The sequence below is a fragment of the Anthonomus grandis genome, chromosome 13 (assembly GCF_022605725.1).
Source record: "Anthonomus grandis grandis chromosome 13, icAntGran1.3, whole genome shotgun sequence".
Classification (NCBI taxonomy): Eukaryota; Metazoa; Arthropoda; class Insecta; order Coleoptera; family Curculionidae; genus Anthonomus; species Anthonomus grandis.
This window is the reverse complement of record NC_065558.1, coordinates 2,007,407-2,028,766: the sequence shown is the minus strand read 5'-3', so window position 1 is coordinate 2,028,766 and position 21,360 is coordinate 2,007,407. Positions and strand designations below refer to the sequence as shown.

The 21,360-nt window shown below is 29.8% G+C and overlaps 1 protein-coding gene across 3 annotated transcripts in view; it reads left to right on the top strand.

Moving 5' to 3' along the window:
* The window catches only part of LOC126743757 (LIM domain transcription factor LMO4-A), a 211,263-nt gene that overhangs the window by 95,851 nt on the left and 94,052 nt on the right, over positions 1–21,360 (top strand). For all 3 annotated transcript variants that reach the window (XM_050450975.1, XM_050450974.1, XM_050450976.1), the window contains exon 2: positions 18,545–18,812. In XM_050450975.1, coding sequence (XP_050306932.1) covers positions 18,665–18,812 — 148 coding nt within the window. In that variant the 5' untranslated portion in view covers positions 18,545–18,664. The remainder of the gene's footprint in view (positions 1–18,544; positions 18,813–21,360) is intronic.

The following is a 21,360-nucleotide window of genomic DNA, read 5'->3' as shown; positions in this document are numbered from 1 at the left end:
TTTTAATAAAATATCGTACATTTCCTTAATTTCCTTTAATTTTTTTATGTTTTCCCCTGATATCTTTTCCTATATTTTCTGATGCTTCCTTCTGTTTTCTTAAAATTTCTTGGACTTTGCTTAACTCTCCTGGCAATTTCTTTGATTTCCTTAGATTTGCTCTTGTTTCTTTGGATATTTTAAACTTTTCTTAAGATTTCTTAGACTACTCTCTGTTTATTTTAGTTTCTTAATACCTCTCGAATTTCCTGGATTTTCCTGAATTCCCAAAATTAAACTTTCCAGGAGTTTTCTTAAGTTTCCCTTTATCCTCTTAAGTTTCTATAAAGGAATCTTTTACATTACATTTCTTTAGATTAATGTAAGTGTAACTCAGAATTTTATTATTTTCTTCAATTTTCATATATATTTTAAAATTGTTTGAAGATTATTAGGCTTGCTTTAATCTTTCTTAGCTTTGTTTTCGCTTTTTTTAATTTCGTTAATTTTCAATATATTTCCTAAGCTATTCTTAAATGATTAAATTAAATTAAATTTCTTAAAGATTCTATAATATGTTTCCATAAATTACCCTGGAATCTCTAGCACTACATTTCCTCGGATTAACCAAAGTTACTAAGAATCTTCTCTTAGTAGTTTCTAGAAAATTTTTAAATAATTATTTCAGTCTCTTTCAATTCCCTTCTCTAAATTTTTTTATTTCCTTAGATTAACTTAAGTTCCTTCAAAATTTCTGGTTTCCTTTATTTAATTGTATACTAAGTTCCTTGAATTTTTTATAATTTTTCTTCAGTTTATTGAGTTGTTCTTTGAACTGAATCTTTGATTGAGTCTGTATATTTCCATTTCCTCAAATTTTTTACTTCCATATATTGCAGTGCATTTGTTTTCTGAATTTTCCCATTTCTCTTCCTTTAACCCTAGTGCATCTAGGACCTCCAGTACTTCATTTAAAGTAATTTTTCCGTTTATGCGACCTTGCCTCGTGTTCCCTTGCCCTTCTATTAGGTCAATTCAAAGTTTCTCATTCGATCGCCTAAAATATAATTCTTATTCAAACTGAAATTCCCCAAAAACCAATTAATTTAACGAAAAATCGAAAATAAGAGCCGTTTCTATCGTTCGCGCTCCTAATCCTTTTGACGGAGGCCCCTTAATAAGCAGCCGAGAGCACGCCTTATTTAACTTGTTATGAAGTCAATTCGGTTATTAAAATTATAAATCTTATTTTACCGTTTTAATTTCTTCGGATCCCACCTAATGAGTTCGGAAAACTAATTAATTTTTTTAATAATGGCTCTACCGCCGTCGCCTCCCTCCTCCTCCGCCTCCACCACCTCCCTTGTCTATATATAAGGAAAATTTCAAGAAACTTTTAATAGGTTTTGTTCTTAATTAAATATTGATGTTTTCCTTAATATTTCCTTTCCGCGGTGAAGTAATGAGGTGGGAAACTTTCGGTGCCTTTTCATTAGTTTTGATGTTCGGAGCCAGATTTGAATTTATCGGGACTTTTTTTTTACTTAGTCTTGGTCCATTCATTAGGCGTAACCTAAAGGAATCTAAAGAATGTAGAAAATTAAACAAATATATCAGCAATGGAACTGGCATTACTAGTACTGTAAAGTTCTTATAAATAAAAGATTTCCAAGCATGACGTTTCGTTTCGGATTTAAGACTTCTTCAGATAGCTAGGAAACAACATTTGTATAATTTGAACTTTAAACTTTTAACAAACGCAAAATTAACCAGAAGTTTTTTTTCATACCTACAAACACGCATTAAAATTAAACTATAGTATCAGTATCGATATTTATCAGTTATGTACCGGGTGGGCAAATAAGAATGTTCACCAGCTATATCTCAGCGGCTAATTGAGATAGAGCGTTCCGGTAATTTTTTTTTTTACAAAAGTGCTTAAAAGAAAATGCTGGCAATTATTTTCGAGATTGTGGCACAGCCGCCAGAGGGCATCACAGGCATGACCAAATAGAAAACTAGTTATTTCTGCGATTTTTTTAAAAATAAGTGGTATTTATAATATATGCATTTTAACGCTTTCTTAATTACCTTTGTCTTTTGTTATAATTTTTTTTCTATATTACTTAAAATAAAGTGGTGGGGGGAAGTCAAAACTTACACATAGCATACACTTTCGTTAAAACTCTTAGTGCTTCTAATAATGACAAACCCCAAGAGTTTATGTGCTTCTTTGAATTTTGGTACCAATATCAAGGGGTTGAACCAGCACCAAATATTACAGCCAGGTTTTTCTTACTAGAGATGAATCATTAATCTTGTACACACATGTCTATAAAATTTTTTATTCAATACTCGTAGAGAGACTCAATTTCAAAGAACACAAATGGCAGTAGAATATTCGCATGATTGCACATGTCATTAACTATAGCAATAAAAAGTAATGGTATCAAATTTGACCCTTGATTTTAAATTTCTTTACAATATTTTGCCTCACTGACAAGTAAGATATTTACAACATAATAAGAGCAGGTGCTCTACATTTATTTCTTTCAAGGGCATTTATTATGGCAGGGTGTTACTTTGTCAAAAGCTTTTTGTAAGTCGGTGGATACATGTGTCCGAATTACTGTGATGTAGTTTAATAAAAAAATTAATAAACTCTATATGAAACTGGGAAAGAATAGCTAAAATTTCAATTTTTCTTCCCTAAAATGTTCAATTATAGTAATTTTCTTATTTCTTCCTGGCGCTTGGAAGCTTATTTACTTATCCCAGACAGTTGACTTTTGCACATTTTTCAGGCAATTGTAATATATTAGTTATTCATTCTAGGCAATTGGATAATTTTTTTTTAAACCAAGTCATTTATTTATTCTTCAATTATTATTTTATTTCTTGTAGAAAACAAATACACTTTTGTTCCAAAAATTTGTTAGTTATTTGCAAAATATAAGTGACTAGTCCTATGCTATTTTCAGTATTTAAAAAAAAAAACAGAATTTAGGTACTCTCCATAATTTTTCTTTTATTTTAGGTTTTTTTAAATCTTTCTAATGGTTTGCATATTAACAACATTTCAGACAGTTGACTTTCGCACGTTTTTTCAGGCAGACGTAACGCGTCAGTTATTTATTATGTTTATTTAGTTATTATTCATTTTTTTTCCGTACTGTTTATTTACTGTGATTAAAATTATATGATTTTATTCCTTAAGGGCAGCTAATGTAATTTTTTTGTTTATTTCAGGCATTTTGAACCCTTATTTTATTCAAAAATTTTTATATTTTTTAGACAAAACTGTACTTTTGTATTTTTTTTTAATTGAAGTAGTTGAGTATTCAGGCAGCTGTATTAGGCATTAATTAATTACTCCAGGCAGTTTATTTTATTCATTACATTTGCCCGAAAACTGGTTTAATAAAAAAAAGAATAAAATTTATACATCCAAGGAAAAGGGCAATTTTTTAAAGAAAATCCGGGAAATCAAAATAAAAAAAAAATATTAAAAAAAAAACATTGGAGGTCCTAGAGTCACTAAAAAAACTCTTAGAAACCCATGCTATTCCATCACAAAACCAACCAAAAATACCTAAGACTCATCCTAATTTCCAGGCATTTGGATGAATACGGATTTTGCTATTTTTCATTCACCTGTAAAAAATTGACTATTTATTCTAGGCATTCCACAAATTCCATTTAAATTTATTAATACAATTTTGTCAAAGAGTTAAAGCTATTCATGTATTCATTATTTAATTAAAGCAGTTGAATTATGTTTTAAAAAGTTATTTATTTATTCCTATTACTCTTAAAAAATTATTATTTTATTTATCACAAATAGCTAAAGTAACTTTTTATTTCTTTTCTTCCAGGTACTTGGAGCCTTTTTTTGATTCATTTCAGGCAGTTAAATCTATTAATTCTTATTAGAAGTCAGTTGAAGTCATTTATTCATATATTTCAGGCAAAATTGTATTTTTATTCTCTTAATTTTTTTTCTTATGCAGTTGAATTTTCAAGAACCTAGAATCAATAAAAAAAAGGTTTAAAGAATTTAAGGCAAACTAAGGATACCCTGGAAAATTCATCAAAAACTAACCAACTCCATATTTTTTTTAAATTTTAGGTTTTTAATTAATATCTCTTATTTATTGAAAAGAAGTAGCTTCAAATCTTTCTAATGGTTTACATATTAAAAACACTTCAGACAGTTGACTTTCGCACGTTTTCCACGCATCAGTTATTCATTCCAGGCAGTTGAATTTTTTTTTACTGCAATAAATAAGATTATATTATTTTATTCCTCATAGGCTGGTAATAATATATATTTTTTTTTATTTATTTTAGGCATTTTAGACCTTTTTTGTACGAAAATAGGTGAAGTTTTATATTATTTTTTAGACCAAACTATATTTTTGTATTTTTTTTATTTAATTGAAGTAGTTGAGTTTTCAGGCATCTGTAAGCAAGCATTAATTAATTACTCCAGGCAGTTTATTTAACTTAGCAATTTTTTCCAAAAATTGGTTAATTAAAATAAATAATAAATTTTATATCTACATCTAAGGAAAAAGGCAAATTTTTAAAGAAAATCGAGGAAATCGAAACTAGGTAACCAAAAAAAATAATTCAAGAAAAACATTGCAGATCCTAGAATTACTAATAAAACTCTCAGGAATCGATGACATTTTATCGAAAACCAACCAAAAATTCATCCAGGCATTTGGCATCCAAAAATTCATCTTTTTTCATCAACTCAACAGTTTAATTTTGCTATTTTCCAGGCATCTGTAGAAAATTGATTATATATTTTAGGCATTCCATTAAAATTAACAATTTTTGTCAAAGAGTTATCCATTTACTCATTATTTATTTAAGACAGTTAAAGTCATTTATTTATTCCTATTACTCTTAAAAAAAATATTACTTTATTTATCACAGAAAGCTAAAGTAAATTTTTATTCCTTTGCTTCCAGGCAATTGGAGCCTGTCTTTTATTCATTTCAGGCAGTTAAATCTATTAATTCTTATTAGAAGTCAGTTGAAGTCATTTATTCATATCTTTCAGGCAAAATTGTATTTTTATTCTCTTAATTTTTTTCCTTATGCAGTTGAATTTTCAAGAACCTAGAATCAATAAAAAAAAGGTTTAAAGAATTTAAGGCAAATTAAGAAAACCCTGGAAAATTTATCAAAAACCAACCATGGATATCTAAACTTTAAAAAAACAATCCCAATTTTCACGATAACATAATTCTTTATTAGAAGTTGTACGTATTTTGCGAGTGAATTAGTTTTCAAAAAAAAGTAATTTCCCCATAAAACACCACTTCAAACTCACAATATTCGATCACCAATTCACAAGAATAATTGTTTATTTTGTCCAGGCATTTGGATCCTTTTTTTTAGTTATCCCAGGCAGTTGAATTTCGTTATATTTCAGGCACCTGATAATATTTTTTCTATACAGTTAGAGCTGTATTACGTATTCGTTATTTACTTTAGTATTATTTTATTATCTATCGATGGATAATGTAATTTTTTATTTCTTACCAGTATCCTTATTTTCAGGCAACTATTTTCCTGTTCCAGGTTTGTTGCTTTTACTTTTTTCAGACAGCTGTAAGACATTTCTTACTCATTTATTTCAGGCAGTTAAATTTAATATATATTTTTTTTTTTTTAATTTACCCTTTTTAGACCTAGAAGATATCTTACAAATAATTATGGGTTTTAAATACACCGTGGGGTCGGCCCTTTTTTCTTTTTTTTTTTTTTTGAAGGTCCTAAGCCCCGGAATCCTTTACGTGCCCTACCTACTTATTAAGCCGACAAAGCAGACCGTGTAATTTAAGCTGCATTAACAACCGTGAAGTGGTTTACCTAGAAATATGAAGTCAACTTGAAAATTTCAGTTATTCGGGTAAAACGAATAAGAGAACTGAAGAAGAAAAAAAGAATTCGGTTTTAAATTGGGAGGTTTAACAGCTGAAGATTCACGTATGGAAACAAATAGCGATGAAATATCTTGAGGGCTATGGATTGTTTTTCGGTATTATTTATTACCCGACACTTTTCTATTTCCTTATATTATTTGACCTAGTTCTTAAGAAAATCGTCATTTTAATTTAATGTCCTATGTTCATTGGGTCTGTGATAAGTATGTATGTAAGCAGATAATTTAAAATACCCAGTTTATACCACCAAAATGTTAAGTCAGCACTATGGCCGAGCTAAGGTCAAATGCCGCCATAAGGAAAAACTGCTGCGACTGTTTTAATGAGTATGAGAGATTCTTCAGTCGCGTTTATATAAAAATTACGTCATCTGTAAAGTAGTCAGCTTAATAAATTGGATTTTTGGGAATAGTGACTTTTATTTGGGGTGTTAATACCAAATAACCCTTCTAGTGTTTTACTTTATCTCTAAATGCCTGGATAAAGTTACAGTAGCCGTCTATGAGGAATAAAATAATATAATCTTTTGCAGAGTAATTAAATTCTTAAAAAAATAAATTATGCCTGCAATAAATAACTAAATATTTTCAAAATATTAAAAATTACGTTTTTTGGAAATTAGGATATTTTTTATAAGGTTCTTTTAGTCATTTTAGGACTTTTGATATTTTTTCTAATTTTTATTTTTACTGTTTGTTTCTTGGCTTCAATTTCTTACATACTTTTGTCTAGATTTTCTTAGATTATAATATAAATAAAAAAAAATTTTTTTTGATAAATTTGTTTGCGGGGAAATATAATAAATAAATTCAACTGTCTGGAATGAATAAAAAATGTTCTCAGTGCCTGGAAGAATTAAATAATTACATCAGCCATCTATGAGGAATATAATAGTACAATCTTATGCAGAGAATAGAAATGAATAAATTACTTAAACTGTCTTAAAATAAATAACGAATACACGATAAAATAATTAAAATTTTTTTTATCTATCTGAGAAAAATATTAGTCTATGGAATTAGGAATTAATGGGAATGCCTGGACGAAATAAAAAAATTTGTTATCTGAAATTTAGGATTTATTTTTGTGAAATTTAGGTATACTTGGTTGGTTTTTAATGTTAAACTGTCTTAAAATAAATAATGAATACACGATAAAATAATTAATAATTTTTCTATTTATCTGAGAAAAAAATTATTCTATGATATTAGGAATTAATAGGAATGCCTGGACGAAATCTAAAATTATGTTATCTGAAATTTAGGATTTATTTTTGTGAAATTTAGGTATACTTGGTTGGTTTTTAATGTTAAACTGTCTTAAAATAAATAATGAATACACGATAAAATAATTAATAATTTTTCTATCTATCTGAGAAAAAAATTATTCTATGATATTAGGAATTAATAGGAATGCCTGGACGAAATAAAAAATTATGTTATCTGAAATTTAGGATTTATTTTTGTGAAATTTAGGTATACTTGGTTGGTTTTTAATGTTAAACTGTCTTAAAATAAATAATGAATACACGATAAAATAATTAATAATTTTTCTATCTATCTGAGAAAAATATTAGTCTATGATATTAGGAATTAATGGGAATGCCTGGACGAAATAAAAAAATATGTTATCTGAAATTTAGAATTTATTTTTCTTAAATTTAGGTATACTTGGTTGGTTTTCAATGTTAAACTGTCTTAAAATAAATAACGAATACACGATAAAATAATTAATAATTTTTCTATCTATCTGAGAAAAAAATTAGTCTATGATATTAGGAATTGATAGGAATGCCTGGACGAAATAAAAAAATATGTTATCTGAAATTTAGGATTTATTTTTGTGAAATTTAGGTATGCTTGGTCGGTTTTCAATGGATTAAAAATTTGTTATAATTAAAAATGGATTTTTCAATGGATATAAAGTTTATTATTTTTTTACTAAACCAGCTTGTAAGGAGATACAATAAATAAAATAGACTGCTTTGGTGATTAATGAATGCATTACAGTTGCCCGAAAACTCAACTGAACAAAATTTTAAAAAATACACTCTTACCTAATAATCATATGAATAAATTATTTTACCTGTTTTAAAAACAAAAATCAATAAATTCAATTGCCTAGAATGAATAAATCAAAGGCTTCGAATGCCTGGAAGAAATAAAAATTAACTTAGGCCTTTAGCCTATGAGGAATAAAGAAAATGATTAATTATTGCATCACAAGATGTGTCAATAATTAATTAAGTTTTTTGAAATTTTAGTAGAAAGTAGAGAGATGTCGTAATAGAATCGAGGAAAATATTAATATTTTTGAAGAAAACTCAGATGTAATTTTTTTTAGAAGAAGACGATATATAATATACAGGGTGTAAAAATAAGACAAAAAGTCCATATACAGTATGGTTCAAAAGTGCATCGTTTTTAAGTTACAGGGTGTTTTATGAATCATGTTAAAGATGGTTTTTTGTTAATATATCCGGAACGCCTAGTTGTAATCTTTTGAAATTTTCAACATTTACTACTGGTTTTATTAAAAACTGATATTGCAACCATTTTTGCCAAAATGTATACAGGGTGGTGTAAAATAAGTGGTCGGTAAAGTTTGAATTGTTAAAACTTTTTTTCTAGCAACTCCGTGATAATTTTGGTATTAGAATTGAAAAGAACAAACATTTTTACATAAAAAAGGTGCTCTCGTCTAATTTCGATAGGAGCTTCTGTTTTCGAAAAAATTAGATGTAAATGTTTTGCGAAGAGAACGCGTAAGTTATTTTGATAAGAGTTAATAAAATTAAAAAGCATCTTAAAAATCCATGACCTCAGACTATCACAAATACTTTATTTAAGATCAAAAATTGTTTTTCGAGTTCACAATTGTTTTTTTTTAATGTAATTGAATAGGTAAAAAAAAGGAACAATTAATTTATTACGTAAAAAAAAAACATAAAAACACCAAAAAAAAGCACAAATGTTCAAAGTGCTTTCCATTTTGCTGAAGACACAATCTTGCCCTATGCGTTATTGCGCGAGTGGCCCTTAAAACAAAAAATGGATTTCTCTTTATTTCATTAACAGCCCAATTAATCCTTTGCATCAGTTGTTCACGGGTATTTATGTCCACGGCATAAACCAACTCATTTAAATGTCCCCATAAATAATAATCTAACGAAGTTAGATCTGGAGATCGAGGAGGCCAATTTATAGGACCACCTCGACCAATCCAACGTTCAGGAAAATGGTTATTCATCGACTCACGCACATTGCGACCAAAATGAGCAGGCGCTTATTGAATGATTCTTCTAATGCTCAGATGCGGAATATGGTATGTGTATATGCTCAAGAAAATTTTCGTAGTCGAAGAGCAGCGCAGCGTTATTTAGATCTGTATCCGGATAGAAGGCAGCCAAAACATCAAACATTTAAAGCGTTGTACGATAGATTAGGCGAAACGGTTCAAAAAACGTAAATGCGGGAAGACCAAGGATAATTGGAGCAGATATGGAAGATGAAATGTTGGTTCGTGTTATCGAAAATCCTGAAACCAGCACAAGACGTATTGAGGCTTTATTACTGATGTAAGGAAATCTTCGGTGTCCAAAATTATATATAGTATCATTTCACTCCAGTTCAAAATCTTCTTCCTCAAGACTTTTCTGCAAGACTCCAATTCAGTCAAATTTTAAGAGAGCGCCAATTGAATAATCCATTTTTTTGTAATAAAATTTTATTTACGGATGAAGTCACGTTTACAAGGAGAGGTGTTTTTAATTGGCGTAACAATCATATCTACTCGATGGAAAATCCTCATGTTTTCCAAGAACACCATTTCCAACATGAGTTTTCAATAAATATTTGGTGGGGATTGTATTGTGGGACCGTTGGAATTGCCAGCTAAACTCAATGGAGAACGTTATCTAAATTTCTTGAGGAACGATCTACCAATTCTTCTAGAAGATGTGCCTCTAAATTTAAGACGTGACAGTTATATGGTATATGCACGATGGTGCACCGGCACATTATTCACTGCAAGTCAGAAATTACTTGGACGAAATTTATCCTCATAAATGGATGAGGTAGTGAATATCCGTGGCCTGTGCATAGTCCCGATCTTAATCCCTTAGATTTTTATTTCTGGAGCTCCTTGAAACCACTTGTGTATAAAAATAGAATAAATAACTGTCAGGAATTGTGACAAAAGATTGTGGAAGGAGTCAATACCATCAGGGCCCAAGAAGAATCATTGTTTGAAGTCAGGCAAAATTTAAATAAAAGAATTAGACAATGTGTCCTAGTGGATGGTGAACATTTTGAACAATTATTATAATCAACAGCCAATTCTAATTTTATCGTTGTTAATTAAATTTTAGATTATGTGTTCATACGCAACCTAATAAAAAATGCGTTTATTTCGAACCCGGTCTACTTTTTGAAGATCAAAGAAGTTTACCTTTTTTGACTAGAATTAAATGCTGTTTTATTATTTTCTCTCGCAAATGTACGTACAGGGAGGTCAAAAAAGTTATGACCATTTTAATCACTCAATGTTGTTGTATGTGGCGTCATCAAATTTTAGGTTAATCTGTCCAGTGGATTCCAAAATATTTCAATAAATGTTTGGTAAAAAATTAGTTTTAATACCTTATAGAATGAAAACCAATAACATTTTGCTAAGCGATATTGAGCTCAAACGGTTTATTTTTATGTCGGGTATCCTACATTAACCTATGTCCAAGTTTTTAATTTTTTTCAGAATTGTTTTGAAGTTGAGAAAAATTAAATTACAATGCGTTGAACGTAATTGTTTAAATTAAAAGAGAATTTCAATAACTTAACCTAGGGAACTGCAGAATCTCAAAGAAAACAAGTTGTAAATAGAACTTAGTACACTTAAATAGATCTAAAAAAATAGATAAAAGTAAATAGATAAATAAATTGATAAAAATTAACTAAATTTGATAGTAAATAGGTTGAATGACTAAAAAAAATTAAAAAAGTTAAGGAAGCTTAAAGAAACTCGGAGATTTATTTAAGTTTTCTTGACAATACTAGTGACTCTTTGGGTTTTTTGTGGTTTTCTTAGTTCTCTAAGTTTTTAAAATTCCAGAAAAAATCCAAAAAGTGAGTTTTTAGTGAATTTAAAATTTTATTAAATTTACGTCAGAATAATGCTCTTACAAGAATTCTAATGTGAAAAAATTGAGATGTTCCTTCGATTTTCTTAACAGGTTTGGGTAATTGTATGACTCCTAATATCTTTTTTAATTTCTTGACTTATATCTCCATTTTTTGTACCCATAAATTTAATTTAATTGTATAGACTGATAAGGAACTTAATTTAGGTGAAAAATACTTTATATAAAAATTTATTTTCTTATCAGTAAATTAAAAAAAATTAAATAAAATTTGACTTTTTTTGGAATAATATTATACTTATTTTTAAAAATCTCGACTTTTTCGGACATATCCCTGTCTCAGCTCTTTAATATCTTCGGTATCATTCTAAAATTGTGTTTTTCTGCGGTTCAGTGAAATTCCAAAAAACTTAATAAAATTATTTGTCTGATTTTTTGGTTTAATTTATTTGAATCCAAAAGACCAATTTTAGGTTTTTTTGAACAAAAATCTGAACTGAATAAAATATTGAATTTTTGTCCCATCTTCCAAGAAATATTGATTATTTCCTAAATCCTCGGGAGGGTAAATTAACCCCAGAAAATCCACACTTTTGGCAATAATCCACCCCATCATCAAACTAACTTTCATTACACTAATGAAACTATTATGCAATTAAGAAACTTTCAGATATTTATCGAGTTAATTGGAACCATACAATTTTCAATCATCCAACCAACCAACGTATTCTTTAAAATACTCATTAAATTCCCGTTAATTAACTTCCCAACCAATTAAGCGACTTTAATCAACCTTCTCGCGATAATTAACCAATCAACCAATCAGAACGCTCCCCTTGGGAAAAAACACAATTTTTAATTTTTCCGGCCTACTCATTAAAAAAAAATCGAATTACCTCCCCTCTCTCCTCCCCCCTCACCCTTCCCGTACTTACTGTAGTCCAGGTGTAAAACAATTAAGGATCCAATTTACTCGCTCCTTTCCCATCGATCGCCTCGAATTTAAAAACTAATTAGTTGGCGCCCTCTCCCTCACTGAAACGTAATTACATTTGACCCTCTCTTTCTCTCCCTCTCTCTCACACAGGCCACGATAAAATAATGCAATTACTTACCCTCTTATAACTTGTACAGGGCAGGACTATTGTGTTTATTTAAAAAAATAATTAGCTAACTGTTTTTTTTATTGTCTTAGAGTGTAAAGATCTATAGTCAGAGGTCAAATTCATAGAAAAAAAAATGTTTGGGCATATTTCGTCCTGGAGAAAACCTGGAACGCATATAAAAAAACTAAAATAACGTCAACTGTATAAAGAAAAAACAGAATTTTCGTCCAGGCACTACTGAAATTCTGGAAAAATCAAGGGTGAAAATGACAAAAGAAGGACTTCAACTGCCTGGAAAAAATTCAGAAATCTACTCTTCAAATTGCTGAAAATTGGAAAATTTTCTGTCACGAGCAACCTTAGTTCGAAAATAATAAGTGGAAGAGAGTGACAGACTAATATTATGTTTCAACCTCTCAGTCTCTTTCTTTCTCTTTTCAACTCATAAATCATGAAGAAGTAATAAAATAATGAACGTCTTTTACAATGAAAAAAATGTCAGATCTACTCTCTCTCCCTCTTTCTCTCTCCTTCGTAGACCTTATGTTTCAACCTCACCCTCTCTCTTTTTCTTTCCTATGCTGCAACAAAATCTCATCCTTTCTCCGCTATCTCTCTCTTGAACATGTTGGTTTCTCTCTCCGTTACATGTAATTGCATTTTATTATATAGTCAAATTTTACTACAGTTTAAAATTATAAAGTCTTATAGTCAAGGATCAAATTAGCAGGAAAAAAAATCTGGAAAAGTGTCCGGACAAATTTCGTGCTGAACTTGAAAGAAAAAAGCTGGATAACAACCTACGAATAATAAAAACTAAAATAACTTCAACAGAATATGGAAAAATGCAGGTAGCTTTAATTGCCTGAATATAAAAGTGATATTATCTCAATATCTGGAAAACTCTAGGCGCGAAAGAGTTCGATTAACTTTAGAATTTCAATCTGGAAGCACTGAAAGAAAACCTGGAACTGGTCAAAACTGAACTAACTTTAATTGCTTTGGAAAATCAATCTGGAAATTGCGAAAAAGAGACTTTAACTGCATGGAAAGAATCCAGACCTGAAATTGCTGAAAACTTCAAAATTTCCATAGATGTTTCTTTCTTTTTCTCTTACAAGCAACTTAACTAATTAGCTGAAACCTCTCAGTATGTTTCTCTTTTTAGCACATAAGCCATGACAAAGTAATAGAATGACTCGCGTCTTTTAATATGTCAAACGTACCATCTCTTTTTTTCTCTTCTTTTTCTCTCATTCTCTCTCTTCTTCATTCATAAGCCATGACTAAACCTCTTATAATGCGCAAAGAATAGGATTATTTACCAAGTAACTTCTTAATCTCTCTCTCCCTCTCTTTCAACTCATAAGTCACGACAAATTAATAAAATAATTCACGTCTTTTGGACACGTAAAGGGTATCAGATGTACTGTCTCTCTCTTTCCTTCATTGACAGTACATTTCAACTTCACTTTCTTTCTCTTTTTCTATCATATTCTGCAATTAGATCTCTTTTTTTCTCCTCACTTCTTCCACTCTCTCTCATTCTCGTCTACTCTAGCTCTCATATGTCTTTTTATTTGATCCTGTTGTTTTCTCTTTTCCTCGCATGTAATTATATTTTGTTTTATAAATTTCTCTTTGTTTTCTCTCAAAAGAATCATCAATGTTATAAAATGATTTTTAATTTTTATATTACGTACAAAGCAGTTCCGGTTCACTCTTTCTCTTTTCAGATCATAAGCCTTGACAAAGTCATAGAATGATTCCCATCTTTTAGCACGTAAAGGATACTAGATGTTTTCACTTTCTCTCTCTCTCTCTCTCTCTCTCTCTCCTTCGTCGACTTTACATTGCTTTTAGTATCTCTCTTTTTCATTCATAATCGACGGCAAAATAATTATTAATTTCTGACAACATGTCAACCATAAGATATATATACTATCTCAAGAAAAAAGATGTAAGTCTAGCTAATGTCCTCTCTTTCCCTCAGAAATTTCATTACATTTCAGCCTCACACTCTCTCTCTTTTTCTTTCATATGCTTGTCAATCTCAATATTTTTGATTTTCTATTTAACATATTGGTTTCTCTTTCCGTTACATGTAATTAAATTTTATTGTATCAGTGTCTCTTTGTTTTTATATTAACAGTAACCTCAAAATTACAAAATGCTTTTTAATTAATATATAACTTAGAGATCATCACTAATAGATGTGATATTTAAATATGTTGTAACCTCTTAATATCTCGCTCTTTCTCTCTGTCTCTTTTCATAAGTCATGGCAAAATATTAAATTAATTAAAGAGTGTCAGTTGTACTGTCTCTTTTTCCTTCATTGACAGTACTTTTCAACTTCACTTTCTTTCTCTTTTTCTATCATATTCTGCAATTAGATCTCTTTTTTTACACTTCTCTTTCGTTCTCGTCTAATTCGAGCTCTAATATGTCGTTTTATCTAATCCTTTATTTAACATGTTCGTTTCTCTTTTCTTTGCGTATAATTATATATTGTTATATCGGTTTCTCTTCGTTTTACTCTCAAAAGAATCATCAAAATTATAAAATGAATTTTCATTATTATATTACATACAATCAGCTTCAACCTCTTCAATCTTTCTCTCTCTTTTCAGCTCATAAGCCATGACATAGTAATAAAATGGCTCACGTCTTTTAGACGGGTAAAGGGTATCAGATATTTTCACTCCTCTCTCTCGCTCTCCTTCGTCGACATTACTTTTTTTCTTTCATATGCTTGTCAATCTCTAGATTTAGTATGTCAATATATTTGATTATCTATTTAACATGTTGGTTTCTCTTTTCATTACATATTTCATTGTATCAGTTGGTTTTTATATTAACAGTAACTTCAAAATTACAAAATGATTTCTAATTAATATATAATTTAGAGGGCATCATTAATAGATGTGATATTTAAATATGTTGTAACCTCTTAATCTCCCACTCTCTCTCTTTTCAACTCATACGTCATCGCAAAGTATAAATTAATTAACGTCTTCTGGACACGTAAAGAGTGTCAATTGTACTGTCTCCTTCTTCTTCGTTGACAGTACATTTCAGCCTCTCAGTATCTCTCTTTTTGATTCATAATAAAGTGATATAAAAAAATGATTAGCTAATGCCCCTCTCTTTCTCCCTCTATTTCAACCTCACTCTCGCTCTTTTTTCTTTCTCGTGCTGCAACAATATCTCTTTCTTTCTCCCCACTGCTTCGACTCTCTTTTCATCTTCTGTCTCTCCCACTCCAACATGTTTGATTTCTCTCATAGAGGACCGGACTATTAAATAATCATTAAAAAAAAAGTTACAACGAATTAGGAGCTTTAAAGCGTCCTTTCAAATCTCATATATTTTTAATCGGACCGCTAATGGCCTTCGCTACGTACCAAATTATAATCATCATGGGATTAATCTTCATTAAAAATAAGTTTGTAGGGGTCGCATTATGTATAATTATTATACATACGATTATAATTTTACCTACAAAAAAAAAAAGAGATATGATTTAATGCTGTGTTGAAAAACATGCGACCGGGGAAAATCGAAAATCTCTCCTAATTAATTTCTTTTGCCTAATTAAATCCCTTAATCAATGATAATGAGAGGTTATCCTTTCTCCGGAGGCCTCTTGCTAATTATCTAAACTGGTTGTGTATCTATTAAGAGGTCCAATTAGATCCAGTCCAGATGAGAAAGATTGCAGGGCCCTAATTACTGAAATATCATTAAAGAAATAATTGGACGAGCGGATCGAAACTTCCGAGACAGACAGACATATGTAGCAGCAACAGCAGCTGTCTTTATTTATTTTCGTTTGTTTTTAGTGCGGGGAGTTTGTCTGGGATAAGAGAAATTTAGATGTCTAGTTGAAAGAAGAATATTCTCAAAGAGACCTTGTTCGGTTGTTCGGTGTTGAGGTTTGGTCTCAAAAAAAAAAAAAAAAATGAGACCAAGACTTCGTATTGTTGTCTTTTGATTTATTTTAAATTTTTATAATTATAACAAAAATAACGGATGAACACTATGCAGTAGGTATGTCAATTTCATTAAACTTTGCGAAAAGAAAAGATCGCAGCAAAAATTCTGTATATTTAATAAATTAAAATATACTTTAGCAAACGAAAAATGGAATGATATATATAAACATCTAAATCCCGATTCAAGTATTTGAACGAATTTGTACAAGTCCTAAATAGGAATATTTAAATGTCTATAAACGTAAGAATTTACAACAGGACAAAGAAAACAACCCCTTGGATAACAGATGCAATAATAAAATCAATTGAAATGCAGGACAAACTTTCCATGATGAAAACCTTAAAGACGGGACAGCAGATATAGGAACATAATTCATATATTATTACAAAAATCAAAAAATAAATACTACAAAGCACAGCTATTGGAAAATAAAAACAACCCTCGTACATTTTGGAAAACGATAAAAAATGCACTAAATATATAAAAGGATGAAAATCAAACAGGAGAAACAAAAAATAGCAGCAGGAATACTCTAATGAGTGGGAATATTTTAATGAATTTTTTTGTCGACGTGGGAAAGTTTTTGGCCGAAAAAATAAAAATCCCATACCAAAAAACATACTTTTAATGCAAAATACAAAATTCTGCTCTCTAAAACCCATAGATAAAACTGATATAAAAAGCAATATACTTAGCTTAAATACCCATAAAGCCCCTGGATTTGACAACATAACCCCTTTATTAATAAAAAACACTGCTGACTATATTCTTATAATAGAATAATTTTGTTTTTATTCCAGGCAGTTGATCATTTAAATTCCCTAATATTCCCATTTAAATAATTAATGAACCTCAAGTGCCTGTAATAATTTTGTTTTTATTCCAGGCAGTTGATTACTTGAATTCCCCGATATTGCCACTTAATAAACAAGTGAATTTCAACTGCCCGGAATATTTTTTTGTTTTTATTCCAGGCAGCTGATTACTTAAATTCCCCGATATTCCCACTTAATAAACGAGTGAATCTCAACTGCACGGAATATTTTTTTGTTTTTATTCTAGGCAGTTAATCACTTAAATTTTCTAATATTTCCAATCAAAAAATTAATAAACCTCAAGTGTCTGCAATAATTTTGTTTTTATTCCAGGCAGTTGATAACTTGAATTCCCTAATATTCCCATTTAAATAATTAATGAACCTCAAGTGCCTGCAGTAATTTTGTTTTTATTCCAGGCAGTTGATTACTTAAATTCCCCGATATTCCCACATAATAAACGAGTGAATCTCAACTGCATGGCATATTTTTTTGTTTTTATTCTAGGCAGTTAATCACTTAAATTTTCTAATATTCCCATTCAAAAAATTAATGAATCTCAAGTGCCTGGAATAATTTTGTTTTTATTCCAGGCAGCTGATTACCTAAATTCCCTAATATTCTTATTCAAAAAATTAATGAACCTCGAGTGCCTGAAATAATTTTGTTTTTATTCCAGGCAGTTGATTACTTGAATTCCCCGATATTCCCACTTAATAAACATTAATAAAATAATAATAAAATATTTAATTTGCTTTTTACCGATCTAAAGAAAATAATGCACTACAGAGCAAAGTTTAAAAAAGCCGTAAAAGCGTTTATTTTGAACTTTGATTGTGGAAAGTTGAAATCGAGATTTGCATAAAAACCTCTTTTTTTTTGGTCTTTTTAGTTTTTTAGTCATTTTCTTTTTTAGTCTATTTTAGTCACAGTATGTAAGTACTATCTTCTAGTACTTATTTTATTTATACTTGCTATAGTTTAGTTCTTGTCGATTTTCTAATTTTATATTTTTAAAATTGATTAGTATAAATTAATTAATGGAATTACTTAAGATAAACCTTACAAAGGACTAGTTATTAGAGCAAGACTGAAGGACGAAGAAACGCTACGCGCTGGCGCACTAGTTGCCTTAGTAGATGTCTTCTTTTCCATAATTAATTTATTTAATAAATTTTTTTACTTAGTTGTATTTTCAGCAATTATTGAATAAACTATTTTTAAAATTTGAATTTACAAGTATGGGTCTAGATAAGTAGAGGCCAATTTCAAAAACTTAGAAACTAGAGAGAGGGACATTCTAGTAAAACCGGAAGTAGAACAATTAAAAATATATGCTCGACACATGTTGCATATAGTTCAAACATGACCAAGTAATAGTTTCTAAAAAAAGGAGTGTTTTTGAGTAGAGGGCGGTAGTCTCCAAAGCGATCACTCGACGCCTTAAAATCAGAAATCCTGTAACAATTATATATAAACCCCCCTTAATCTCCACAACCTCTCTATATTATCAAACCGATAATTGAGAAATTTCTCATTCTTATCTTTCAGAAACACCTCGAGGACGTCCTAATTTATTAAGAACTTTACCTGTTTCTCCCCCTGCCCCCCCGTGTAAGCGCCCCAAAGCGCATTATTCCAGTCAAGCTGGCAGCAAGCGCCCTCGCCTCGATGAATCCGCACTACCATCCGTATGGGGGGCCAGGGGAGCTCACCTCGCCCCATCCCCCATCACCTGACAACAATAACTACCATGGGGGGCCCGGAGGACCCCACGGAGGCATGCATCCTTCCAATGGACATTCTATTGGATCTATTGGTAAGTAGATCACTTATGTATATATGTCTTAGAAAGAGAGTTTTCAAGCGATTTCCACTTACTGTTTTAATGTGCAGGATAGTATTTTGTCGATGATTCTATGATATCATTTTTCTTGCGTAGCTTAGTTCCTTAGATGTTGACCAGGATTCTATAGAGTCGAAAGCCATTTTGAAGTCTACAAACTCCAGATCTAATGGTTCGTAGGGTCTGTAAGTGGTCAATAGTAGTAAAGCCTCTTGGAGTTCCTGCTGTTGCTCTTTGTGAACAGCTTATATTATTTCGGTATCAAAGTATTGGATGACTTCTGTGATGTTAGTGATCAGTTGTTTCTCTTAATTTTTAATTCGATGTATACGTTGTTCTTCCCTTGATAATATGCGTCTTAACTACTTTCATGTTTTTATTCTTTTCAATTATATTATTGATTATTCTTGCATTGTAGTTTCTGTTTTTTTATCTATATCGTCTTAAGTCTATTAGTTGTTTTATTTCTTTTTTTACTTATTTACAAGATTGTCTATTTTTGTACTTATTTTCTCATTCAATTGAATAATATTTTCTTTTTAAATTAAGCAAATAAGTATTGACCAGAAAAAATTGAGTAGAGAGGTGAAGAAAAAGGTGATAGAAGAAACTTGTAAAAATAGAGAAAAGAATTTGGGATAAAGAAGAGAAAAACATAGTAAAGAAATAGATGAGTAAAAAAGCAGAAGAAGAAATATTGAAAATTTTAGGATTTTGCAAGATATGCAAGGAAGCAGCAGAGAAAAATAAAAAAATGTTAAAGGAGTGAGGAGTAAAAATTGGCTTATTTTCTCATAAATTAATGAATTAACATTGAAAAGAAAGGAGTATAGTAGAAAACGATCATGTGGTTTTCTTAAAAAAATTGAGAGGCAAAAAATTTTAATAAAAACCAGACTAAACGTCATTAAATTAAAGCCCATTAAGAATAGAATAAACCAGTTATACAAAAGAGAGTAGAAAAAAATTATAAATTCTTGATGCATTGAATTAAAACTTACTTTCTGCAAGGGTTGCTTTACATGTAATCCGGTAATAAATTACGAATTTTCCTGGTTAAAAATCGATGAGTTAATCGATAAGTTTGAGAAAACCAACGATTTTACAATAATTTTAAAGAAAATGGACAATCAAAACTAGAGGTATGACTTAAAGACAAGAGAAAAGAAAAGGAAAACTTTAAGAAAAAATAACAATAAAAAGATCTTTCAAGAGGAGAGTAAGAAGCAGAGAATAAAATACACTGATTTTTGATTTTATAATAAGGAAAAATAAACAGTAGAGCGAACAAATTTGTCGAATTTGTCACGTGTACACTTTGATAATAAATTGCCACTTTTCTTCATAGGAAACGAATAAGTTAATATAAAATAAATGCATAATATCTAAATTATAAGATTCTATTGAAACCGATGATGATAGAAGAGAAGAAGGAAAAGAACAGGAAGAAAAAGACCTTAAAAGGATTACTAAAAGGGAAAAACTAAACTACTAAAACTTACTTTATCAGATTATTACTTAATTGCAAGGTATGGACGAGAGAACGAATGAATTGAAACAAACAGATGTAAAGAAGAGAAAAATGGTCATAGAGAATTTAAGAGAACAAACAAAACTACAGTAAGTCAAATATTTGAAGAGAATCTTTGGTAACAAATAACGCATTGACTTCATAAAAAATCCACGGATGATGCACAAACTTATGCTGTATAAGCTTCAGTAATAAAGACCAATTAAAAGAAAAGTCAAAAAATCAAAGAGACAATGTTTTAAAAAATTCGAGAAAAAAGAGAAAAAAATTACAAGATAAACTTGCTGAAAACGAGAGGAAGAAGCAGAAGAAGAAATATTGAAAATATGAAGACATGATTTTGAAAGATATGCGAGGAATTTGACTAGTAGCGAAAAATTCAAAATGCCTAAAGAGTGAGAAGTATATTAGAAAACGATAATATAGCCTTCCATAATAAATAAAAAGGAAAACAACCGATAACAAGTAAAGAGAATTTGAATGAAAGCTAGATAATAGAAAAAGATCCATTAAGAAGATAATAAACTAGTTACAAAAACCAATAATTTTTGAAGACTAATTAAATGCACTGAGTAAAAAAGAAATATAGAAAAGAGAAAACTAACTCTCTGCAACTGTTGCTCTATACACAATAAATCACATACTTAAATCAATACATAATGTCTGCAATTACAATGAAAACCTTAAAAGGGATTAAGAAAAAAAAATAATAAAATCATCATTACGAGAAAAACAAGGAGAGGTGTGATTAATTATTATATAAAGGAAAAATAAATAGTAGAGCGAAACTGAAAAAGAAAAGAAGATAGCAGAATCGGCTACTGATATCGGAAAAGGACGAAGATAGTAAAGCCACAAAACCAATAACAAAAGAGGAAGAAGAAGCAGAAAAATATTTTGAAAGATATAAGTAAATATCGATAACAAACATAAAGTAAAGACAAGATGACGATGGTCATCAAAAAAAGTGACTTTATCAGACTTAATTCG